This window comes from Budorcas taxicolor, chromosome 8 (assembly GCF_023091745.1).
Source record: "Budorcas taxicolor isolate Tak-1 chromosome 8, Takin1.1, whole genome shotgun sequence".
Lineage (NCBI taxonomy): Eukaryota > Metazoa > Chordata > Mammalia > Artiodactyla > Bovidae > Budorcas > Budorcas taxicolor.
The window spans coordinates 77844882-77861478 of NC_068917.1; the positions used below are offsets into that span (position 1 = coordinate 77844882).

Below are 16597 nucleotides of genomic sequence, written 5' to 3' on the forward strand. Positions count from 1 at the left end.
TCAGGACACGGGGTGGGCCAGCTGCCCCCTTCTCTGCTTCTGTGTTTCTCTCCCCTCGGCTCATCTTTTTCCCATGCTCATCTTTCAGCCCTTTAATATAAAGCCAACTACTTTTACTTTCCAGTGACCATTTTTAAAAGTTCTTTTAGCTCCTAAATATAAAAGTTCCATGTCAAATGCTATTATAATATGTATAATAGTTTGTGTGGTGTTATTTGAACATAATTCCTGATTTTTCCTTTCTCTTTCTCCAGTGTATCATTCTTGTCATAGTGAGGACAAGTGCCCTCCTTGTACTTTCCTCACTCAGAAGTGGTGCATGGGTAAACATGAGGTAAGCTTTCTCTCAAGTGGTTCATTGTTCCAACCAGAGATTTATGGTTGGATTTCGTTAAGAGGATTAGCCTCACTGTTTCTCAAAGTAAATATGCTCCAAAGAAGCAGAGATTTGCTATTGCCACTTTTTTTCCTTTTTTTATCATTGAGGTATAGTTTGCATAAAATAAAATTTACCCTTTTTAGCATGCAAGTCTATGAGTTTTGACACAAGCAGTCATACAGTCATGTCACCACCACCACAGTCAAGACGTGGAACAGGTCATTCACCCCCACATACTCCTTCATGTCCCTTTAGAATTACTGTCCCCTTTCCTCCAGCGCCGGTAATCAGTTATCTGTTACTTGTCCTAACAAAGTCTGTTGCCTTTTCATGAGGTCGCATAAATGGAACCAAGCAGTCAGTAGCATTCTTAGACTATTCTGCTCTCATTTTTAGTCTGGTTACAGTGAAATGAGACTCAGCTAGTAGGCCCTGAGAACATGAGCTGTATTCAGAGACGGCGTCCAAGTTAGCTAGCATGGGGAGGGATTGCCAGTCCGGGAAAAGTGTTAACAGTGAGAACATCCCAAGAGTGCAGGTGGGCTCCCTGCCAGTTACCACCAATCCTTCTCTCTACTCCCTTCACAAATTTCCATCCTGCTTACGGGCCAAATGCCTTCCTCCCCACTAACCTCCCCCTCCCCACTGCCACTACCATGAAGGATTTTCATGCTTATTCTTAGCATCTAAGCTGTATTTGGCACTGCTGACTATAGACCCTTTGAAACAATTTTTAAATTTCTTTAATTTTAAAAAGGCATATTCATTGTAGACTGTTAATATAGTTTTGCTACCCAGAAATACTCTTTAACATTCTGGTGTGTAGACTTCAGGCATGTGTATCACATATTATCCTCTACTGTATGAAGATTATACTGTTTTGTAACCTGCTTTTTTTACTTCATGACACGTTGGCCAACATTTCTTGAAACTCTTGACAACTGTGACAGCATGCTTTCAGTATTCTTATCTTGATGGACATATTTTTCTCCACTTATTTCCTGTCAGAGGTTCTCAAGTCATAATCCTTAATATTTATTCTTCCTCTGAAAAATCTTACTTCCTCTAAGAGTAACCATTATGAGAGATCCATGTGTTACTGTTGTGTTGTTGGACTTCAGTCAGCAAATATTTACTGCATGCCTGCTCTGTACTAGGCAGCTGGCTGGGTTCACGTGACTGAGAAATGAACCACAGGGGCTGGCCCTGCCCTGGTGGAGCCTTCATTGTGGGGCAGAAAGCAGATAAATGAGCAGTCGATTATAGGTACAGCCGTGTGGGGAGTACAGAGTACTGAAGGGACCCCTACCCAGGGAAGGTCTTCCTGGAGGAAGTGACATAAGTAACCTGAAGGACGATGAGAAGATAGGCAGGTGATGTGGGCAGGAGCAGCACAGGGCACAGCGTGTGCGCGGATTAGCCCAGTGGTAAAGTAACGGAGCGTTAAGTGACTGGGAATACCTTCCGCCAAAATACCGAATCCACAGCAGGGATGTGCTAGACTCTGGGGCCCTCTTCAAGATTACAGGTTATGCCTCATCAGAGTCGAAGTATACTTCTCTCTCTGAGGTTCTTAAAAGACTTTGAGCGGATACATGAGAGTAATCTTTGGTCCCGCAGGAGTAAAATCCCAGCATCTTTTTCCTAGAGTGGGGAATCCTGGGTGAAGGCAATTTCTCAAGAAAAAATGACTTGATGGTTCCATGGCCTGTTGCCTCTAAATTTTTTTTAATGACGGAGCTATTTAAAACTATGGAGACCAGGGGTTGGGAGATGTGAGGAGAGCTGAGTATTTAATTACATAAAACTGCCCTGCCAGCAGCGGAAACCATGAGCCAAGGGTGCCCCCACCCCCGGGGTTTCTGTCAACTCAGTACCCTAGCTGTTTACAGAGTTAGAAGATCCCCTGACCCTCCCAGTTAGTCATAGCATTTTCAGATACTCCCTAGTTATCTGGTTGCACATGCCTGTTACTCACCTTGGGAAGTTTATGTTGCAAGTCACACTCAGCTGCTAAAACAAATCCTTTCAAACCATAACAAGCATTATTATATAAAGCTCAGGTTTATTTTCTTTTCAAACTAACCTTTCAGACTTTGAAAATCAGCCTGATTTAAAAAAAAATTTTTTTTTTTTAATATACTGATTGTGAACGTTCAGAAATGTTTAAGTAGGAAGTTAAAACCCACCCCAGATCCTGAATGGAGATGAGAACCCAGCTACTTCTCTCCTAGTTACGCAGCAACATTCCCTGTCACCTGGTTGATATCTCTTGTGGACTACCCTGCGGTGCCGCGCTGCCGTGTGGGATGCACAAGTGTCAGAGGCTCTGTCACAAAGGAGGATGCCTGGGGGATGAGATCTGCAAGCAGCCCTGCACCGCCTCCAGAGCCGACTGTGGCCACCCGTGCATGGCGCCCTGCCACCGCAGCCTTCCCTGCCCGGTGACCGCCTGCAAGGCCAAGGTGCGGAGTCCTGGCTCCAGGTGGGGTGTTGGCTGTGGTCCTGGCACTGCTAGTGAGTCTAGAACTGCCTGCAGAGACACCTCAGCACACATCCTAATCGGGGGTCGTTGGTTACAAGGAACTGCAGGTTAACAAAGAGAAAGGTGGACTTCTGTCTCCCAAGCGTGAGATGGCCTTTTAGTTCAGAAAGAACCCACTGCCACCTGACCAGTCTCTGCCTCCCTTTGATCGAATTCTCAAGAGAGACTCTGATTGCCCACTCCATTCATTCAGCAAGTATTTAAGTGTCTGTTTTGTATAAGATGTTACACTGTATAGATGCTGGAGCTCTACCAGTGAACAAGAGACACATGGTTCCATTAGTCAGATGGATAGATACTAACTAGTTACTCAGGTAATTACCCGTGACTCTGCTAAGGATTGTGAAGTAGTTACACCCTGGCAGGGGTTGCACAGGAACATGCGAGTGGGGGACTTAACTGTTCTGAGGGATGAAGCAAGGTCTCCCCTGAGGAAGTGAAAGTGGAGGGATGAAGTGGAGTCGATCAGACGTCGGCTGGTCCTGGGTCAAGTGTCTGGTTTGGTGGTAGAAACTTCATTCTAGGCCTGCCCCTTTGGGCAGGATTAAGGACAGGAATAATTCCCAATAAGGGGCACTGTAAACCTGGCACTTCCTCCTAGCATGTCAGCCACCGCGTTGTCAGTTTGCATGTATGGTTAGCTCCTCCATCCTGGAGAGGAGCCTTTCCTTGTCTCTCTGTTCTCTGCCAAGGTTTGATTCGAGAGAGGCTTTAAAAACAAACCTGCCCATTCACATGTTTTCCGTGGGGTGAAAGCTGCTCCATGTTCATCTTATTTCAGATAGAGCTGCAGTGTGAATGTGGACGAAGAAAAGAAATCATGGTTTGCTCAGAAGCATCCAGTACTTATCAAAGGTTAGTGCTACTTAAATGTTAACAATTGGTAGGTCTAGGTAAAGGATATACAGGAGTTTATTATAGGATCTTTGCAACTTTTAAGGAAAGTTTTTAAAATAAATTTTGAGTGTAGTTTTTCAGGTTCAGAGGAAAAGTACTGCTTTTTGTACCTTACTACCTTCCCTAACCTGAATTTGTAAACCATTTTATTTCTCCTCCTCCTTCCTCTCTCTCTACCTCTGGTCTTATTTCACCATGAGATCAGAAGGGAAGATGCCCTGAGGTTGCATGAATTGCTTTCGTGTCCCACCGTTTGTGGTGGCACAGCCAGGCCCTGTGCTCCTATTGGAGTGTGGGGTTTCTGGCTGTTCTGTGGGTTGTCTTTACAGCCTCCTGAAATCTTGGGATCTGTGTGGTCACATAGGGATCTGAATACAGGGGTGGAGATGATAGGATGGATGGATGAACAGGTGCAGAGATATCATCTTGGAGATGCAGAGATGTGTCATAGAGGTGGGACTTCGGAGTGTGCAACATCAGATTGACTGTGAATACCCACTGAGTGCCGGGCATTGGCCTAGATGTTCAAGGGGGTGCTAAGGAATTGATTACCTCTTTTTCTATGGAGCTGTTTAGACTGAGTGAGATACCACGTAAATGTGTGGATAGTTACAATAAATGGGCTTCCAAGGCTACACAGATTGTCAAGAGGTAGATTTTTCTTGAAAGACATATTTTGTGTTCCTGGTGTGAGGAGAGTCTCGTGAAACTGCAGTGCCTTTCTTCCCTTTCTTTTTTGTACTTCAGAATAGCTGCTATTTCCATGGCCTCCAAAATAACAGACATGCAGCTTGGAGATTCAGTGGAGATCAGCAAGTTGATTACTAAGAAGGAAATTCACCAAGCCAGGTAATTTAAAAAATGTGTAGCTGTGCCTTCTTTCTCGCATTAGACTTAATTTCCAGAGGGCAGGAACCATTCACTTGTGTCAGTCCCTACAGTAAAGCCTTGCACACACAGTATTCAACAGACCTCTGACGTTAAGAGGCCACACCCACTCCAGTGCAGTGAATCCTACTCAGGACACAGCTAAGACCAGAGGAAGCATTTCTGGGCCTCACTCCAGATAGTAGCCAGAGAAAGCAGAGACCTGGGCATGTACATTTTAACCTGCAAGAGAACAGAAAGGTGGCTGTGTCAAGAGAGGGAGAGGGGGCTGTCAGAGGGCTGCTGGGAGCATGTGGGGAGCTGAGCAGCCTTGGGACACTGAAGTCCTTCGAAGGCCTGCCCACCTGTCCTTGAGAGGGACCTCATCCAGGCATTGTTTGACCATCCAAGAGCTTATTGCTGAGTGGTGATGGTGGTTTAGTCACTAAGTCGTGTCCCACTCTTGTGACCCCATGGACTGTAGCCTGCCAGGCTCTTCTGTCCTTGGGATTCACCAGGCAAGAATACTGGAGTGGATTGCCATTTCCTTCTCCAGGGGATCTTTCTGACCCGGGAATTGAACCCCAGTCTCCTGCATTGCAGGCAGATTCTTTACCAACTGAGCTACTCAGAGTAGGAGCTGTGAAACCTGCCCTCTCACTTAATTTTTTCTTTGTTTCTCAAGGCTGGAGTGTGATGAGGAATGTTCAGCCTTGGAAAGGAAAAAGTAAGTAGTTTGAACTACGGTTTATCTAATTGTCTTTGAGCTCTGTGAAGTTAGTGGGAGGGAGCAACCCTTCAAGCATTCATTCAGCACCTGCTCTGAGTCTTTTGCTGCTATTGGGGAGCAGAAGAAATTCAATCATCAAGAATTGAAGTGCCTAAGGATAAACCAGTTGGGTGATCTCAGCATGTTTCTGAAACATGAGCTTAAGTGGTTTCGGGCAAGTATAAACATTACATGCCCCACAGCATACTAATTCAGGGACTGGCAGACTTCCTGATTCCAGTGGAGATAAGAGGCTTCAAATTTTTTAATGAACCTTTATGTTGAAGTATAACATACATATAGATCAAAACTATCCAGATCAGTGAGTCATCACAAATTGAATACATTGGTGTAATCAGCAATGAGGTCAAGATATAGAAAGTTTCCAGAAGCTGTTCTTACACTCCACTGAGATATAACCTGTATCCTGACTTCTGACAGTTTAGATTATTTTGTCTGTTTTTGGACTTTAAATAATGAAACCATGTGAGTGGTATTTTTGTCGGGTTTCTTTCATTATATTTGTGATACTCCTTTTGTTGCATATAGCAGTATTTTGTTGGTTTTCATTCCTGAACAATATTTATTTTATTTTAATATATCATCACTTATCTATTCTATAGTTAATAGATTACGTGTTGTTATTGGTATTGGGCTCTGTAAAGAACATCCTTGTACTAGCTTTGCTGTATATATGTACTCATTCCTATTGGATAATAAACTCAGAAGTAGAATTGCTGATTAATAAGGTACGTGTATTTTCAGCTTCTGTTGATTCAGCCAGTGTTAAAAATGGTTGTACCAAGTTATACTCCCATGAACAGGGTCGTATTTCCCATGGCTCTCGGCTTGTGTCAGCACTTGGAATTGTCAGTCTTTTAAACTTTAATCCATTTTTGTAGATGTATAACTGGATATCACTGAGCTTTTAATTTATGTTTCTCTGATGACTGGTGAGGTTGAACACCTTTTTGTATATTTATTGGCCATTTGGATATCCTCTTTTGTGAAGTACCAGTTCAAGTCTTTGCTTATTTTTTAATTGTATCATCTTTTTCATATCGATTACTAGGAATTCTTTATAAATTTTGGATATGAGTCCTTTGTTTTATTTGAGAAGGAAATGGCAACCCTCTCCAGTATTCTTCTTGGGAAATCCCATGGGCAGAGGAGCCTGGTGGGCTACAGTCCATGGGGTTGCAAGAGTCAGTCGTGACTTAGCAACTAACCACCACCTTTATATTTTTAAGACCCGGCACAACCAAAAATAAATAAATTTTTTAAAGGAGAATAAATTTATTTTTGGTTGTGCTGGGTCTTCATTGTTGCTTGTGAGCTTTGAGCTGTGGCTAGCAGGGGCCACTCTACATTGAGTAAGAGTAGGTTTGTTGCAGTGCATGTATTTCTCATTGCACTAGCTTCTCTTGTTACGGAACACAGGCTCTAGAACATGGCTTCAGTAGTTGCAGCTCACAGGCTTTAGAGCACAGGCTTGGTAATTGTGGCTCAAGGGCTTAGTTGCTCTGACGCATGTGGAATCTTCCCAGACCAAGGATTGAACCCATGTCCCCTGCATTATCAGGCAAATTCCTATCTTCTGTACCACCAGGGAAGTCCTGTTTTGTATATTGTTGTTTCTCACACTCTGTACATTCACTTTTCACTTCCCAAATGGTGTCTTAATAAATAGAAATTTCTAATTTTAATGTAGTTCAGTTTATCAATCTTTTCCTTAGTTAATAGTACATTTTATAGCTTGTTCAAGAAGTATTTGTCTATCCTGAGGTCATATTGGTATTCTGTGTTATTGTCTAGGAACCTTATTTTACCTTTCACATTTAGAACTATAGTTGACTTGGACCGATTTTTTTTTTTCTAATCATAGTATAAGGAGGGTTCATGATTCCATTATTTTTTTTTCAAACAAATGTTCACTTGACCAATATCGTTTATCAAGAAATCCTTTTCTCAGTTTGCTGCAGTGCCACCTTTGTCTTAAAGCAAGTAGTCATGTTGCATATGGGTTATTTCTGAGTTCATTCTGTTCCATCGTGTTAGTATCACATTATCTGAATTATTGTACCTTTATAACAGGTCTTAAAAAGTGGTAGCTTATCTCTTCAAACATGGTCCTTCTTCAAGACTGTCTTTCTCGGCCATTTGCATTTCCATTTAAATTTTAGAAATAGGTTATCAATATCTGCAAAAAAAAAAAACCAACTGGGATTTTGATTGAGCTGGTATTTATAAATCAGTCTGGGAAGATTTGGTACTTTGTAATATTGACGCCTCTCGTCCTTGAGCAAAGTATATCCTTACATTTAGTCATGTTTTCTTTTAATGATATTTTTATAGTTTTCTGTATATAGATTTTGTACATCTTTAAGTAGATTTGTTCTTTGCTGTTTGATGTTTTTTGATGCTATTATAAATGGTATTTTTTTCTTGTTATCACTTTAAAATTTTAATTCTCTAATTGCTTGTTGCTGGCATGTAGGAATACAGTTGATATTTGTTGACCAGTGTTCACAACCTTGCTAAATTACTTATTTCTAATAGTTTATCTGTAGCTTCTTTTGGATTTTGCATGTGCACAATCATGTCCTCTTCTAATTTATTTCTAATTCTTAACTGTTTTCTTTTTCTTGGCATATCACACTGGGTAGGCCTCCAGTACAGTATTGAATAGAAGGTAGTGATAATAGATATTTCCCTACTGTCTATGATGTTTGTTGTAAGTTATTTGAGTATATTCTTTATCAGATTAAGGGGCATTTATTCAGTGCCTGACAAACTTTCTAGTTCCAACAGAGATTAAAGGTATAGTTCTGTGAAAATGTCTATATTTGGAGAATTTAGGTGAAGAGTATGTAGGAGTTTATTGTAATTTTTTTTGGCTGCACTGGATCTTTGTTGCCGTCTGTGGGCTTTCTTTAGTTGCTGTCTGTGGGCTTTCTCTAGTTGTGGTATAGTTCTGTGAAAATGTTTATATTTGGAGAATTTAGGTGAAGAGTATGTAGGAGTTTACTGTAATTTTTTTTGGCTGCACTGGGTCTTTGTTGCTGTCTGTGGGCTTTCTCTAGTTGTGGCAAGCAGTGGCCTCTCTTGTTGCAGAGCATGGACTCCAGAGTGTGCAGGCTTCAGTAGTTGTGGTCCACAAGCTTAGTTGCCCCACAATGGCATCTTCCCAGACCAGATTCGAAGCTGCTCTGGACCACTAAGGAAGTCCCATTGTAATATTCTTGTAACTTAACCATTCTTTGAAATGTTTTCAAGATAGAGTTAAGCAGAAACAGATAAATGCAGACAAGTGCAGTCTTGTTTTACCTAGAAGTGCAACTTTGAACAATTGTTAACATTACCTTTTTAGATGATTAAATGTGTAGATGGTAGTATGATTAATAGCACTCCCCAAATTTCCTTTGGTTTGACCCTTATGGTAACTTTGTAATAATTTCTATTCAAAACTCTTGTCCTTTAAGAACTGTCACATTGTTCTCTGCTGCAGTCCAGAGATTTCAAAAATGCTGTAGTGAATGCATAGAAGGCCTCCAAAACACGGAGATGCACCTTTGTGTAGTTGAGACAGGATTGTACAGCAGTTAGAGCCAACCATAGCTCTAGAGTTAGACTGCCCAGAATTGAATCTTAGTTTTACTCACATAGCTGTGTGACCTTGGACAAAACACACTATCCCTCTAAGCTTTCATTTTCCCATGTATCTGTGAATAGTGAGTGATAATAATAGTATCTACCTCCCTGAGTTGTTATGAGGGTTAATACATTAAAACTAATGATATACATGAAACTCTTGGCACAAGCCTAACACATAGTAGATGCTCAGTAAATGAAAGTTATTGATTAGAACTAGCTATTTCTGAAAGCCTTTTGAATTTCTCCTCAATCTTCGAACAATGACATAATGACCCTCACTATATAAGGATTCTTTCTTACTCACAGACCTGAAAAAAAAAAAAGACACGTGGATTTGAAAAGGAAAATGCCATCTAAAGTTGCAAATACATGCTCCATTACAGAAATGGAAAACTGGCAGACCAGATTCATCCCACAGTTATGTTTTATTGGTGTATACATTTGAATTAGTGGCCAACTAATCAAAACATTAAAAGATCTCCCCCTCTAGGAATTCTCTTGAAAATATGAAAGCTAAACCGCTGGTAAAAAATTAGAAAACCTAACAACAATAAACCAAATTCTTATGGGCATTAAGCTTGTAAGAGATCCCTGTCTCCTTGTAAAGGAAAACTGTATAAATGCTAAACTGAATTTTAACTATCTTAAAAAAAAAAAAAAGGACATAACCAGGTGTTGGTGAGATGGCATAAGACTCACACAACTGCCAGTCAGAGCACAAACAGCGTTGTGGACCCCTTGGACCATGATGATCTGGGTCTCAGGTCCATACTATTTAATGCAGTTATTGCCACACCTGGAAACATTTCCCAGAGAAATAATCTTAAAAGATTTTTGCTCAGAGATATTGTGTTACTTATCATATTGAAAAACTGGGGGAGTGTTACAGGAACCTAAATGGGGAATGCTTATGTAAATTGTGGGACATATAAAATTAGAAGATTATGCAGCTGTTAATACAGGGAGTGTGAAAATCAAACAGTAATATGAGAAATGCTAAAAAAGATTCAGAGTTTCACGTACTGCTTAAAATTACAGAAGGAAAGTATGAAAGGAAGTGCATTAAAATTAACGCAGCACTTATGTTGTTAATGGAATTCTTTATTTTGTAGACTTTCTGTAGAGTGATGTTAATTTTAGTATTCTCTTTCTACTTTATTCATCTGATGTTCAGGTGAAACCTCAGGACATCTTTCCCACTGACCATCCCCAGTGCATGCCCTCCCTCACCCTTCTCTTCACCAGACGGAGAGTCTCCAGTGTCAGCCTACAGCTTGCTCAGAACCATCTAGATATATCTTACTTATTTTGTTCTGTGAAGACAATTCAATATCTTGTCCCAAGTTGTTCTTATTCTCCTGAATAATCAGGTTTACTGAAATGAGATGATTAATGTATAAAAAATATAGAACCTGGTGGGCACTCTGTTACTATGAGATAATTTTCCTCCCCTTCCTTTCCTTTCCTTTCATTTACACACTTCACTCTCTTTCAGGAGGTTAGCAGAAGCATTTCATATCAGTGATGATTCTGATCCTTTCAACGTACGTTCTTCGGGGTCAAAATTCAGTGACAGTTTGAAAGAAGATGCTAGGTATGTGACTTGATACCTACTTTCTTAAGTGTGGCTTACCAGTTGTTTCCTCTTTTAAGATATGCAGTCCTCTGTGGTTGAGCCAGTTTATATATTTCTATATCTCTTATAAGAAATTATATGGTATTTAATAAGTCATTCTCTTGGTTTCTCAAAATGTCCCATTGAAGAGTTGAACTCGGGAGGTGTGTGTGTGTGTTTGGCCCCTGTGATAGGAGCTGGGGCCCTTCAAGGGTTGGACTAGCTTGCAGTGAAGGGCCTCTGGCCACGTTCCACCTCTGCCCATCCAGGTCTCTGTCACACGGGTGGTCCTCACTTGGGTGGTAACAGGTCTTATTTTCCTCTTGTCTCCTGGCCCTCTGATGACTGTTTCTCTTTCTGTCTTCTCTCTTCTCATAATTGTTTTCTTACTACTTTCTCTTCCTTTGTTCCGTCACATTCAGCCTTCTGTTATCTGACAGTTCCTGCCTGGCCTCTGCAATTTTCCTGCCCACATTTTCCATTTTCTGCACTGTATAGGCAGAGGGTGGATGGAAGGGATCTCAAAAGAGCAGAAACAAACAAAATTAACTGTGGCTATTTCTCATTTCAGGAAGGACTTAAAGTTTGTCAGCGACATTGAGAAGGAAATGGAAGCCCTCGTGGAGGCCGTGAATAAGGTTGAAATCAAAATATCCAACTCTACATGTTTCTAAGGCCAACTTGATTTAAAAAAAAGAAAAAAACAAGTCCTAGAAACACTGTCAGTGTAAAGTAGTTGTAGGAAAAAGTCACAGCTGCCTTGAGGATCCTTACCTTTCTCCAAAGCCCAGCCATTATAGCATTCATGGAAGCTCTAGCCTGGTTCAAGAAAGATACCTGCAATAATATTAAATGTAAATACACATCCTAGCCCTGTGCCTAAGAATGGGAGGAGACACTCTGGATGAAGGGGGTTCAGTAGGGATACTTAGGAAGACATGCTAACTCCTCAGATCTCTGATGAGCTTCCCTGGTGGCTCAGTGGTAAAGAGCCCGCCTGCCAGTGCAGGAGATGCAGATTCTCCCTGGGTCGGGCAGAACCCCTGGAGGAGGAAATGGCAACCCATTTTATTCTTGCCTGGGAAATCCTATGGACTGAGGATCCTGGTAGGCTACAGTCCATGGGGTTGCAAAAGAGTCCGACATGACTGAGTGACTGAGTACGCACACACAGAGATCTCTGAAGGACTGTTGTATGATTGGACTCACTGGTTCTTATTACCCCAAAGGCAGGAAAGAATATGTTGGGCAAAGATATAAAGTTGAAGGAGTAGAGTTGAACAGTAATGGTATCAGTTCCTTCAAGAGAGTGAAGCCTGTCCTAGAGACAGCCGGAGATGTCGAGGAGGTGGCTTTAAGTGAAAAAGCCCCTCATGTAGTCAGCAGCGGCCAGCCCTGCGGTGACTGCGTCTTCATTCAGAGGGCATGTGAGTGAGGCAGAGATGGCTCCTTTGGCTCAACATCTAATGAAAATAGGTTTCCTTCCCGCTGTCTACTCGCCCTCTGCCCTGCCTCCCTTCTGTTCCCACTTCCCAGCAGGATACTAGCACAAGGGAGAAAATGGAATCATTGTTCCCCTCCTAATTCGGAAACCTGAGCAGATGCAGTTCTGTGCTAGCATGTCTCTGTAAATTCAGAATTTTTAGTGTGGAGTGTACAAGTGTTTTGTAACTCTTCGGTTTACTTAGTCGCTTCTTGATAAGATCACTCCCCAGTTAGAGGCCCTGTGGGGGCAACTGTTGCGCTGCCCATGTTCAGTTCACTTGCCTGCTGTCCCCTTGGTCCCAGCCAGCTGCTGCCACGTGGCTCACAGAGGAGATGCAGGAGTACATCCCGTGCCCTTCCCCGCCCCTGACCCTTGCCCTGCAGGCAGTGAATTGCTGTGCGCCATGGGCCTCCCATCCCAGACTCAGTCACCTCTTCATTGACCCAGGCTGTTCCAGGACAGTGGGAAGGACCTCTATAGGCATAGCCTGTTTTCAAAATGCTCTTTACCAGTCAGTCTTCTTTTTCCTCCATACAGGGGAAAAATAGTAAGAAGAGCCACTGCTTCCCTCCCATGAACAGAGACCACCGCCGGATCATCCACGACCTGGCCCAGGTGTATGGCCTGGAGAGCGTGAGCTATGACAGTGAGCCAAAGCGCAACGTCGTGGTCACTGCGGTCAGGTGGGTGGATCTCGCCGTCACAGGGGAAACTGCTTGGTGGGGGACACTGGACCTGAGAAGCTGGGCTGGTCAGTGACGAGTGCAGGAGGGCTGCACTAGTCATTGGTGCCTCCTTGGTCCTGGCCTTGGGCTGTTGTTTTTCTTACTTCCTTCTTGGGAAGATTAGGTGAAAAGTCTGCTTCTGGGCCAGCCATTCTGACTGATCTAAGGCTCTGAACCAGAGAGTAAAGCCCATGCCTCAGACCTCAGAGCAGACATACCTAGAGCATATTTCACATCAGATCCATCCCTTGTTCCCTTGTGTCCTCCTGGCATCATGGAAACAGAAAGAGTGCTGGCCTGGGACTCAGGGCATCCTCTGTGAAGAGTGTTTGCCATTAGAGGAGACTGAAGCAGAGGCAAGGAGGGGACTGCAGGACCTAGGATCACTATCCGAATCTGGAGGAGTTAGAAGAACCTCCAGATAAAGAAGACTCAAGTGAGATTAGAGGAAGAAGGTAGTGGGCCCAGCAGAGGTAGATGAAAGTGGTGAGGATTAATCAAAGGTGACAGGTCATATCAGAGAGAGCCCTGCAGCATCACATTAAGAGTCAGGGATTCAAGACAGCTGGATTTCTAGCTGTCTGCCTGTCTCCACAAACAGTTCTTACTTTTAACTGCTTTGTGTTCTGACTTCACAGAGGGAAGTCCATTTGTCCTCCTACCACACTGACAGGTGTACTCGAAAAGGAGAATCAGTCTCGGCCTCCGCCACCGATTGCTCATCACAGACAGACAGACAAGTAAGGATTCTTTAGCTGCTTCCCAAAGGGCCCTGTCCAGAGATCCCAGCGAGGAGTGAATTGCCCTGGGCTGCACTAGTCATTGATGCCTCCTTGGGTCTGGCCTTGGGGTGTTGCATTCAGATATATGATGTTTGACTGGGATGCCAGACACATTTGTTCATGCCAGAGGGGTCCCAGATTTGCTGTTTGTAATGCCTGTTTGCCCTCCAGGGAGCAAAGTCACTAGCCGTAATTTCCATGGTATAGATGGTGACACTGGGAAATGGATTCAGTCTGCCATACCAGGTGATGTGGGAACATCTCACAGTTCACAACAGTTACTCTGGAGACAGAAGTGGGATTCTAGGGGGGCGTTGGCAGTGAAGGGGGAATCTTTCGTGTTTTGCTCTGCTTACATATGGTTTGAACCATTTTTCCGTATGCTCGTGATTAAAGAGAAAAGAAAACCGCATGAGCAAGCAGCAGGTCTGGTAGGTGTTTTCTCAGCCAGGAGCAGAGAGGGGTGGTCATATGCCTTCCCTTCCCAGGAGGGGACTAGCTGCCCTACGGGACAAGGCCACCTAGCTGGAAGCTGTTGGGAACCTAGTGAGGTCTCTCCTCCTGCCCTGGCCTTCCACACAGAAGCTCTCCAGAGCCTTCTACACCTCTGGGAGGGTGGGTAGGGAAGTGTACAAGGTCACCAGGAGGGTCCTAGCCATGTCTGTTCCCTTGGAACTGATCGGGATAGCTCAGTGTTGCCCACTGGGCACAGCGTCAGCTCAGGACCAGCCCCACTCCCACCCTGGGGAAAGACTTTATTATGGAAAAATTTTAGAATAGAAAGAATAGTGTTAATATATTAATATAAACTCCTGTGTGCCCTTCACCAAATTCCAACAGTTACTTGCTCATGTGGACCGCACTGCCTTAGCAGAGTCTCACACATGGTAAAGAAGCTGACCCTTCACTTACTGAAACCTGCCTGAATCGGTCTCCCTCAAGCAAGAAAAGGTTGCTCATTCTGTGTTTGCTTTTCAGGAATCCTGGGAGCAGCAATTTACAGAAGATAGCGAAGGAGCCAGTAATTGACTACTTTGATGTCCAGGACTGAGGAGATCATGACACACTTAGGAAAAAAAAAATGATTGGGTGTGATGGAGATTTTTTCCCCGCAGATAAATCATGCTTGTTCCCAACTGCCTGGTGGACTCACAGCTCACCTACTGTCTTGACCTTGATACATGCAAACCACGATTGTGTCAGAAATCCCCTTGTCCTCTCTGCTGTGTGTAAAGTGTGTCACTGTCTCACTATTGCCAGATCTCTGACTGGATGATCACTAGCGATTCAGTTGAATTTGCACAGGCTCCTCACACCATCACCGTGATTGCTCTGAGGGTTGGGGGAACATAGGACTTGATTTTAGTCAAACCGGAATTTTAACCTGAAATGTCGCTTAGTCATGGCCTCAGATGTCCGTCCAGTTACCCATCCTCCTCCTGACAATGCCTTGCATTTTTAATCCAAAGTGATCACTATCTTCGAAAAGACAAAAGCTAACTTCTCAGTCCAAAATCCCAAACAGTGGCTTGGTACACCATATCTGAAGTCAGGTGTGCAGTTAAACCCAGCTGTCTTAGCTGAGTCTTTTGCCAAAAGCTCTGCCTGGTCTACCTAGCTAAACTTATCTGAGTGGTGTTCAGCAGCATCAGTTCAGACCTAGGAGAGGGCTCAGGGGACCTGTCTTCCGGAATCTACAGGGGCCTCTTCGCATTGAGCCTGTGCGGTGACAGGTTCCCTCTCTACCATGATGATGGAGGACATAGCATGAGCTCCTCCTCCCACTGGTTCACACCGCGGCCTCTGTGCACTGACCTGTGCAGGCATAACCCTTCCTCTCTGGTTGAGAAGGAGTCTCCTGGGCACCTACCTTTCCCATGTCGCTTTCTCCTAGGCCTGCAGCAACTGCATTGGTTTTCCCTGTCTCTGAGCTCTGGACTTCTGTTTGCATATTCAGAAAACTATGTGAATGGTCCAGGGCTTATGCCAGCACGCCCCCAGAGGCGTTCTTCAGGCTCCTATAAGGCAGGTGTGGCGACAGTCATGTTAGTTCAGCCCTCTTTGCGTTGGTACCTCTTCAACATGGAGGCCAGACTTCCAGCAACTTCGTTCTGCTCCAGAGAAGCCACAAACCCCAGAGCAACAGAGGGAGAAATGAGAAGTGATATCACAAAACTGGCACTTAGTTTTACCAGGAAAAGCAGGGCTGCCCTTTGGTGCTGACCCAGGGACTCTGCCTTGAAAGACATCAGGTCCAGCAGGAGGGGTGGGAGGGTGGGGACAGGTGACTGGAGGGAGGAGACAGAGCCACACCTCTCCCTGAGCCTGTTTAGCAGAGAGTCAGTGGCCCCGCACCCAACAGGGGCCTCATAAGCATCTGTTTCATCTTTGGAGCAGTGGGTTGAGTGGGTGAGCTGTACTGCGAGAGCATCTCCACACCAGCAGGAGGTGGAGACCTGATCTCAGCTTCCAGCTCTGCCATGGGGCACCCTGCTGCTGCCTGATGGAGTGGAGCTAGCGCCTTCCTCACCAGAGTCCTGAGGATTAAATGAGATAGTGTACATGGAGGTGCCTAAGCTGTTACACGAGCTGAAACTACAGTGTTCGGAAAATATGTAGGCCTCTTTCTCCATCATTCCAGCCAAGTAAAGGATTAGAATGCTAGCCACCCACTTACGGTGAACACATGCGTCCCTGCCCACGCCGGGCTGTGCTTGGCTGTGGGGAACAGACATGGCCTGCTCTTTTGCACTTAGTAATCCAGAGGGGGCCACATACCAGAAGAAATAGAGTGAGAGTGTTTGGTCTGGCACAGATTGGTCATCAGTCTGTTTATTAAAGGCTGAGGAGCCGTACAAGGAGTTTCTTGTGGCATGCT

The 16597-nt window shown here is 43.9% G+C and overlaps 1 protein-coding gene across 5 annotated transcripts in view; it reads left to right on the plus strand.

Moving 5' to 3' along the window:
• The window catches only part of NFX1 (nuclear transcription factor, X-box binding 1), a 63646-nt gene extending 48631 nt beyond the window's left edge, over positions 1 to 15015 (plus strand). For all 5 annotated transcript variants that reach the window (XM_052644611.1, XM_052644612.1, XM_052644613.1 and 2 more), the window contains 10 exons: positions 255 to 334; positions 2614 to 2844; positions 3706 to 3779; positions 4569 to 4670; positions 5374 to 5415; positions 10607 to 10705; positions 11298 to 11364; positions 12750 to 12895; positions 13576 to 13677; positions 14698 to 15015. In XM_052644611.1, the coding sequence (XP_052500571.1) occupies positions 255 to 334; positions 2614 to 2844; positions 3706 to 3779; positions 4569 to 4670; positions 5374 to 5415; positions 10607 to 10705; positions 11298 to 11364; positions 12750 to 12895; positions 13576 to 13677; positions 14698 to 14770 (1016 nt within the window). In that variant the 3' untranslated portion in view covers positions 14771 to 15015. The remainder of the gene's footprint in view (positions 1 to 254; positions 335 to 2613; positions 2845 to 3705; positions 3780 to 4568; positions 4671 to 5373; positions 5416 to 10606; positions 10706 to 11297; positions 11365 to 12749; positions 12896 to 13575; positions 13678 to 14697) is intronic.
• Positions 15016 to 16597: the final 1582 nt, after the last annotated feature.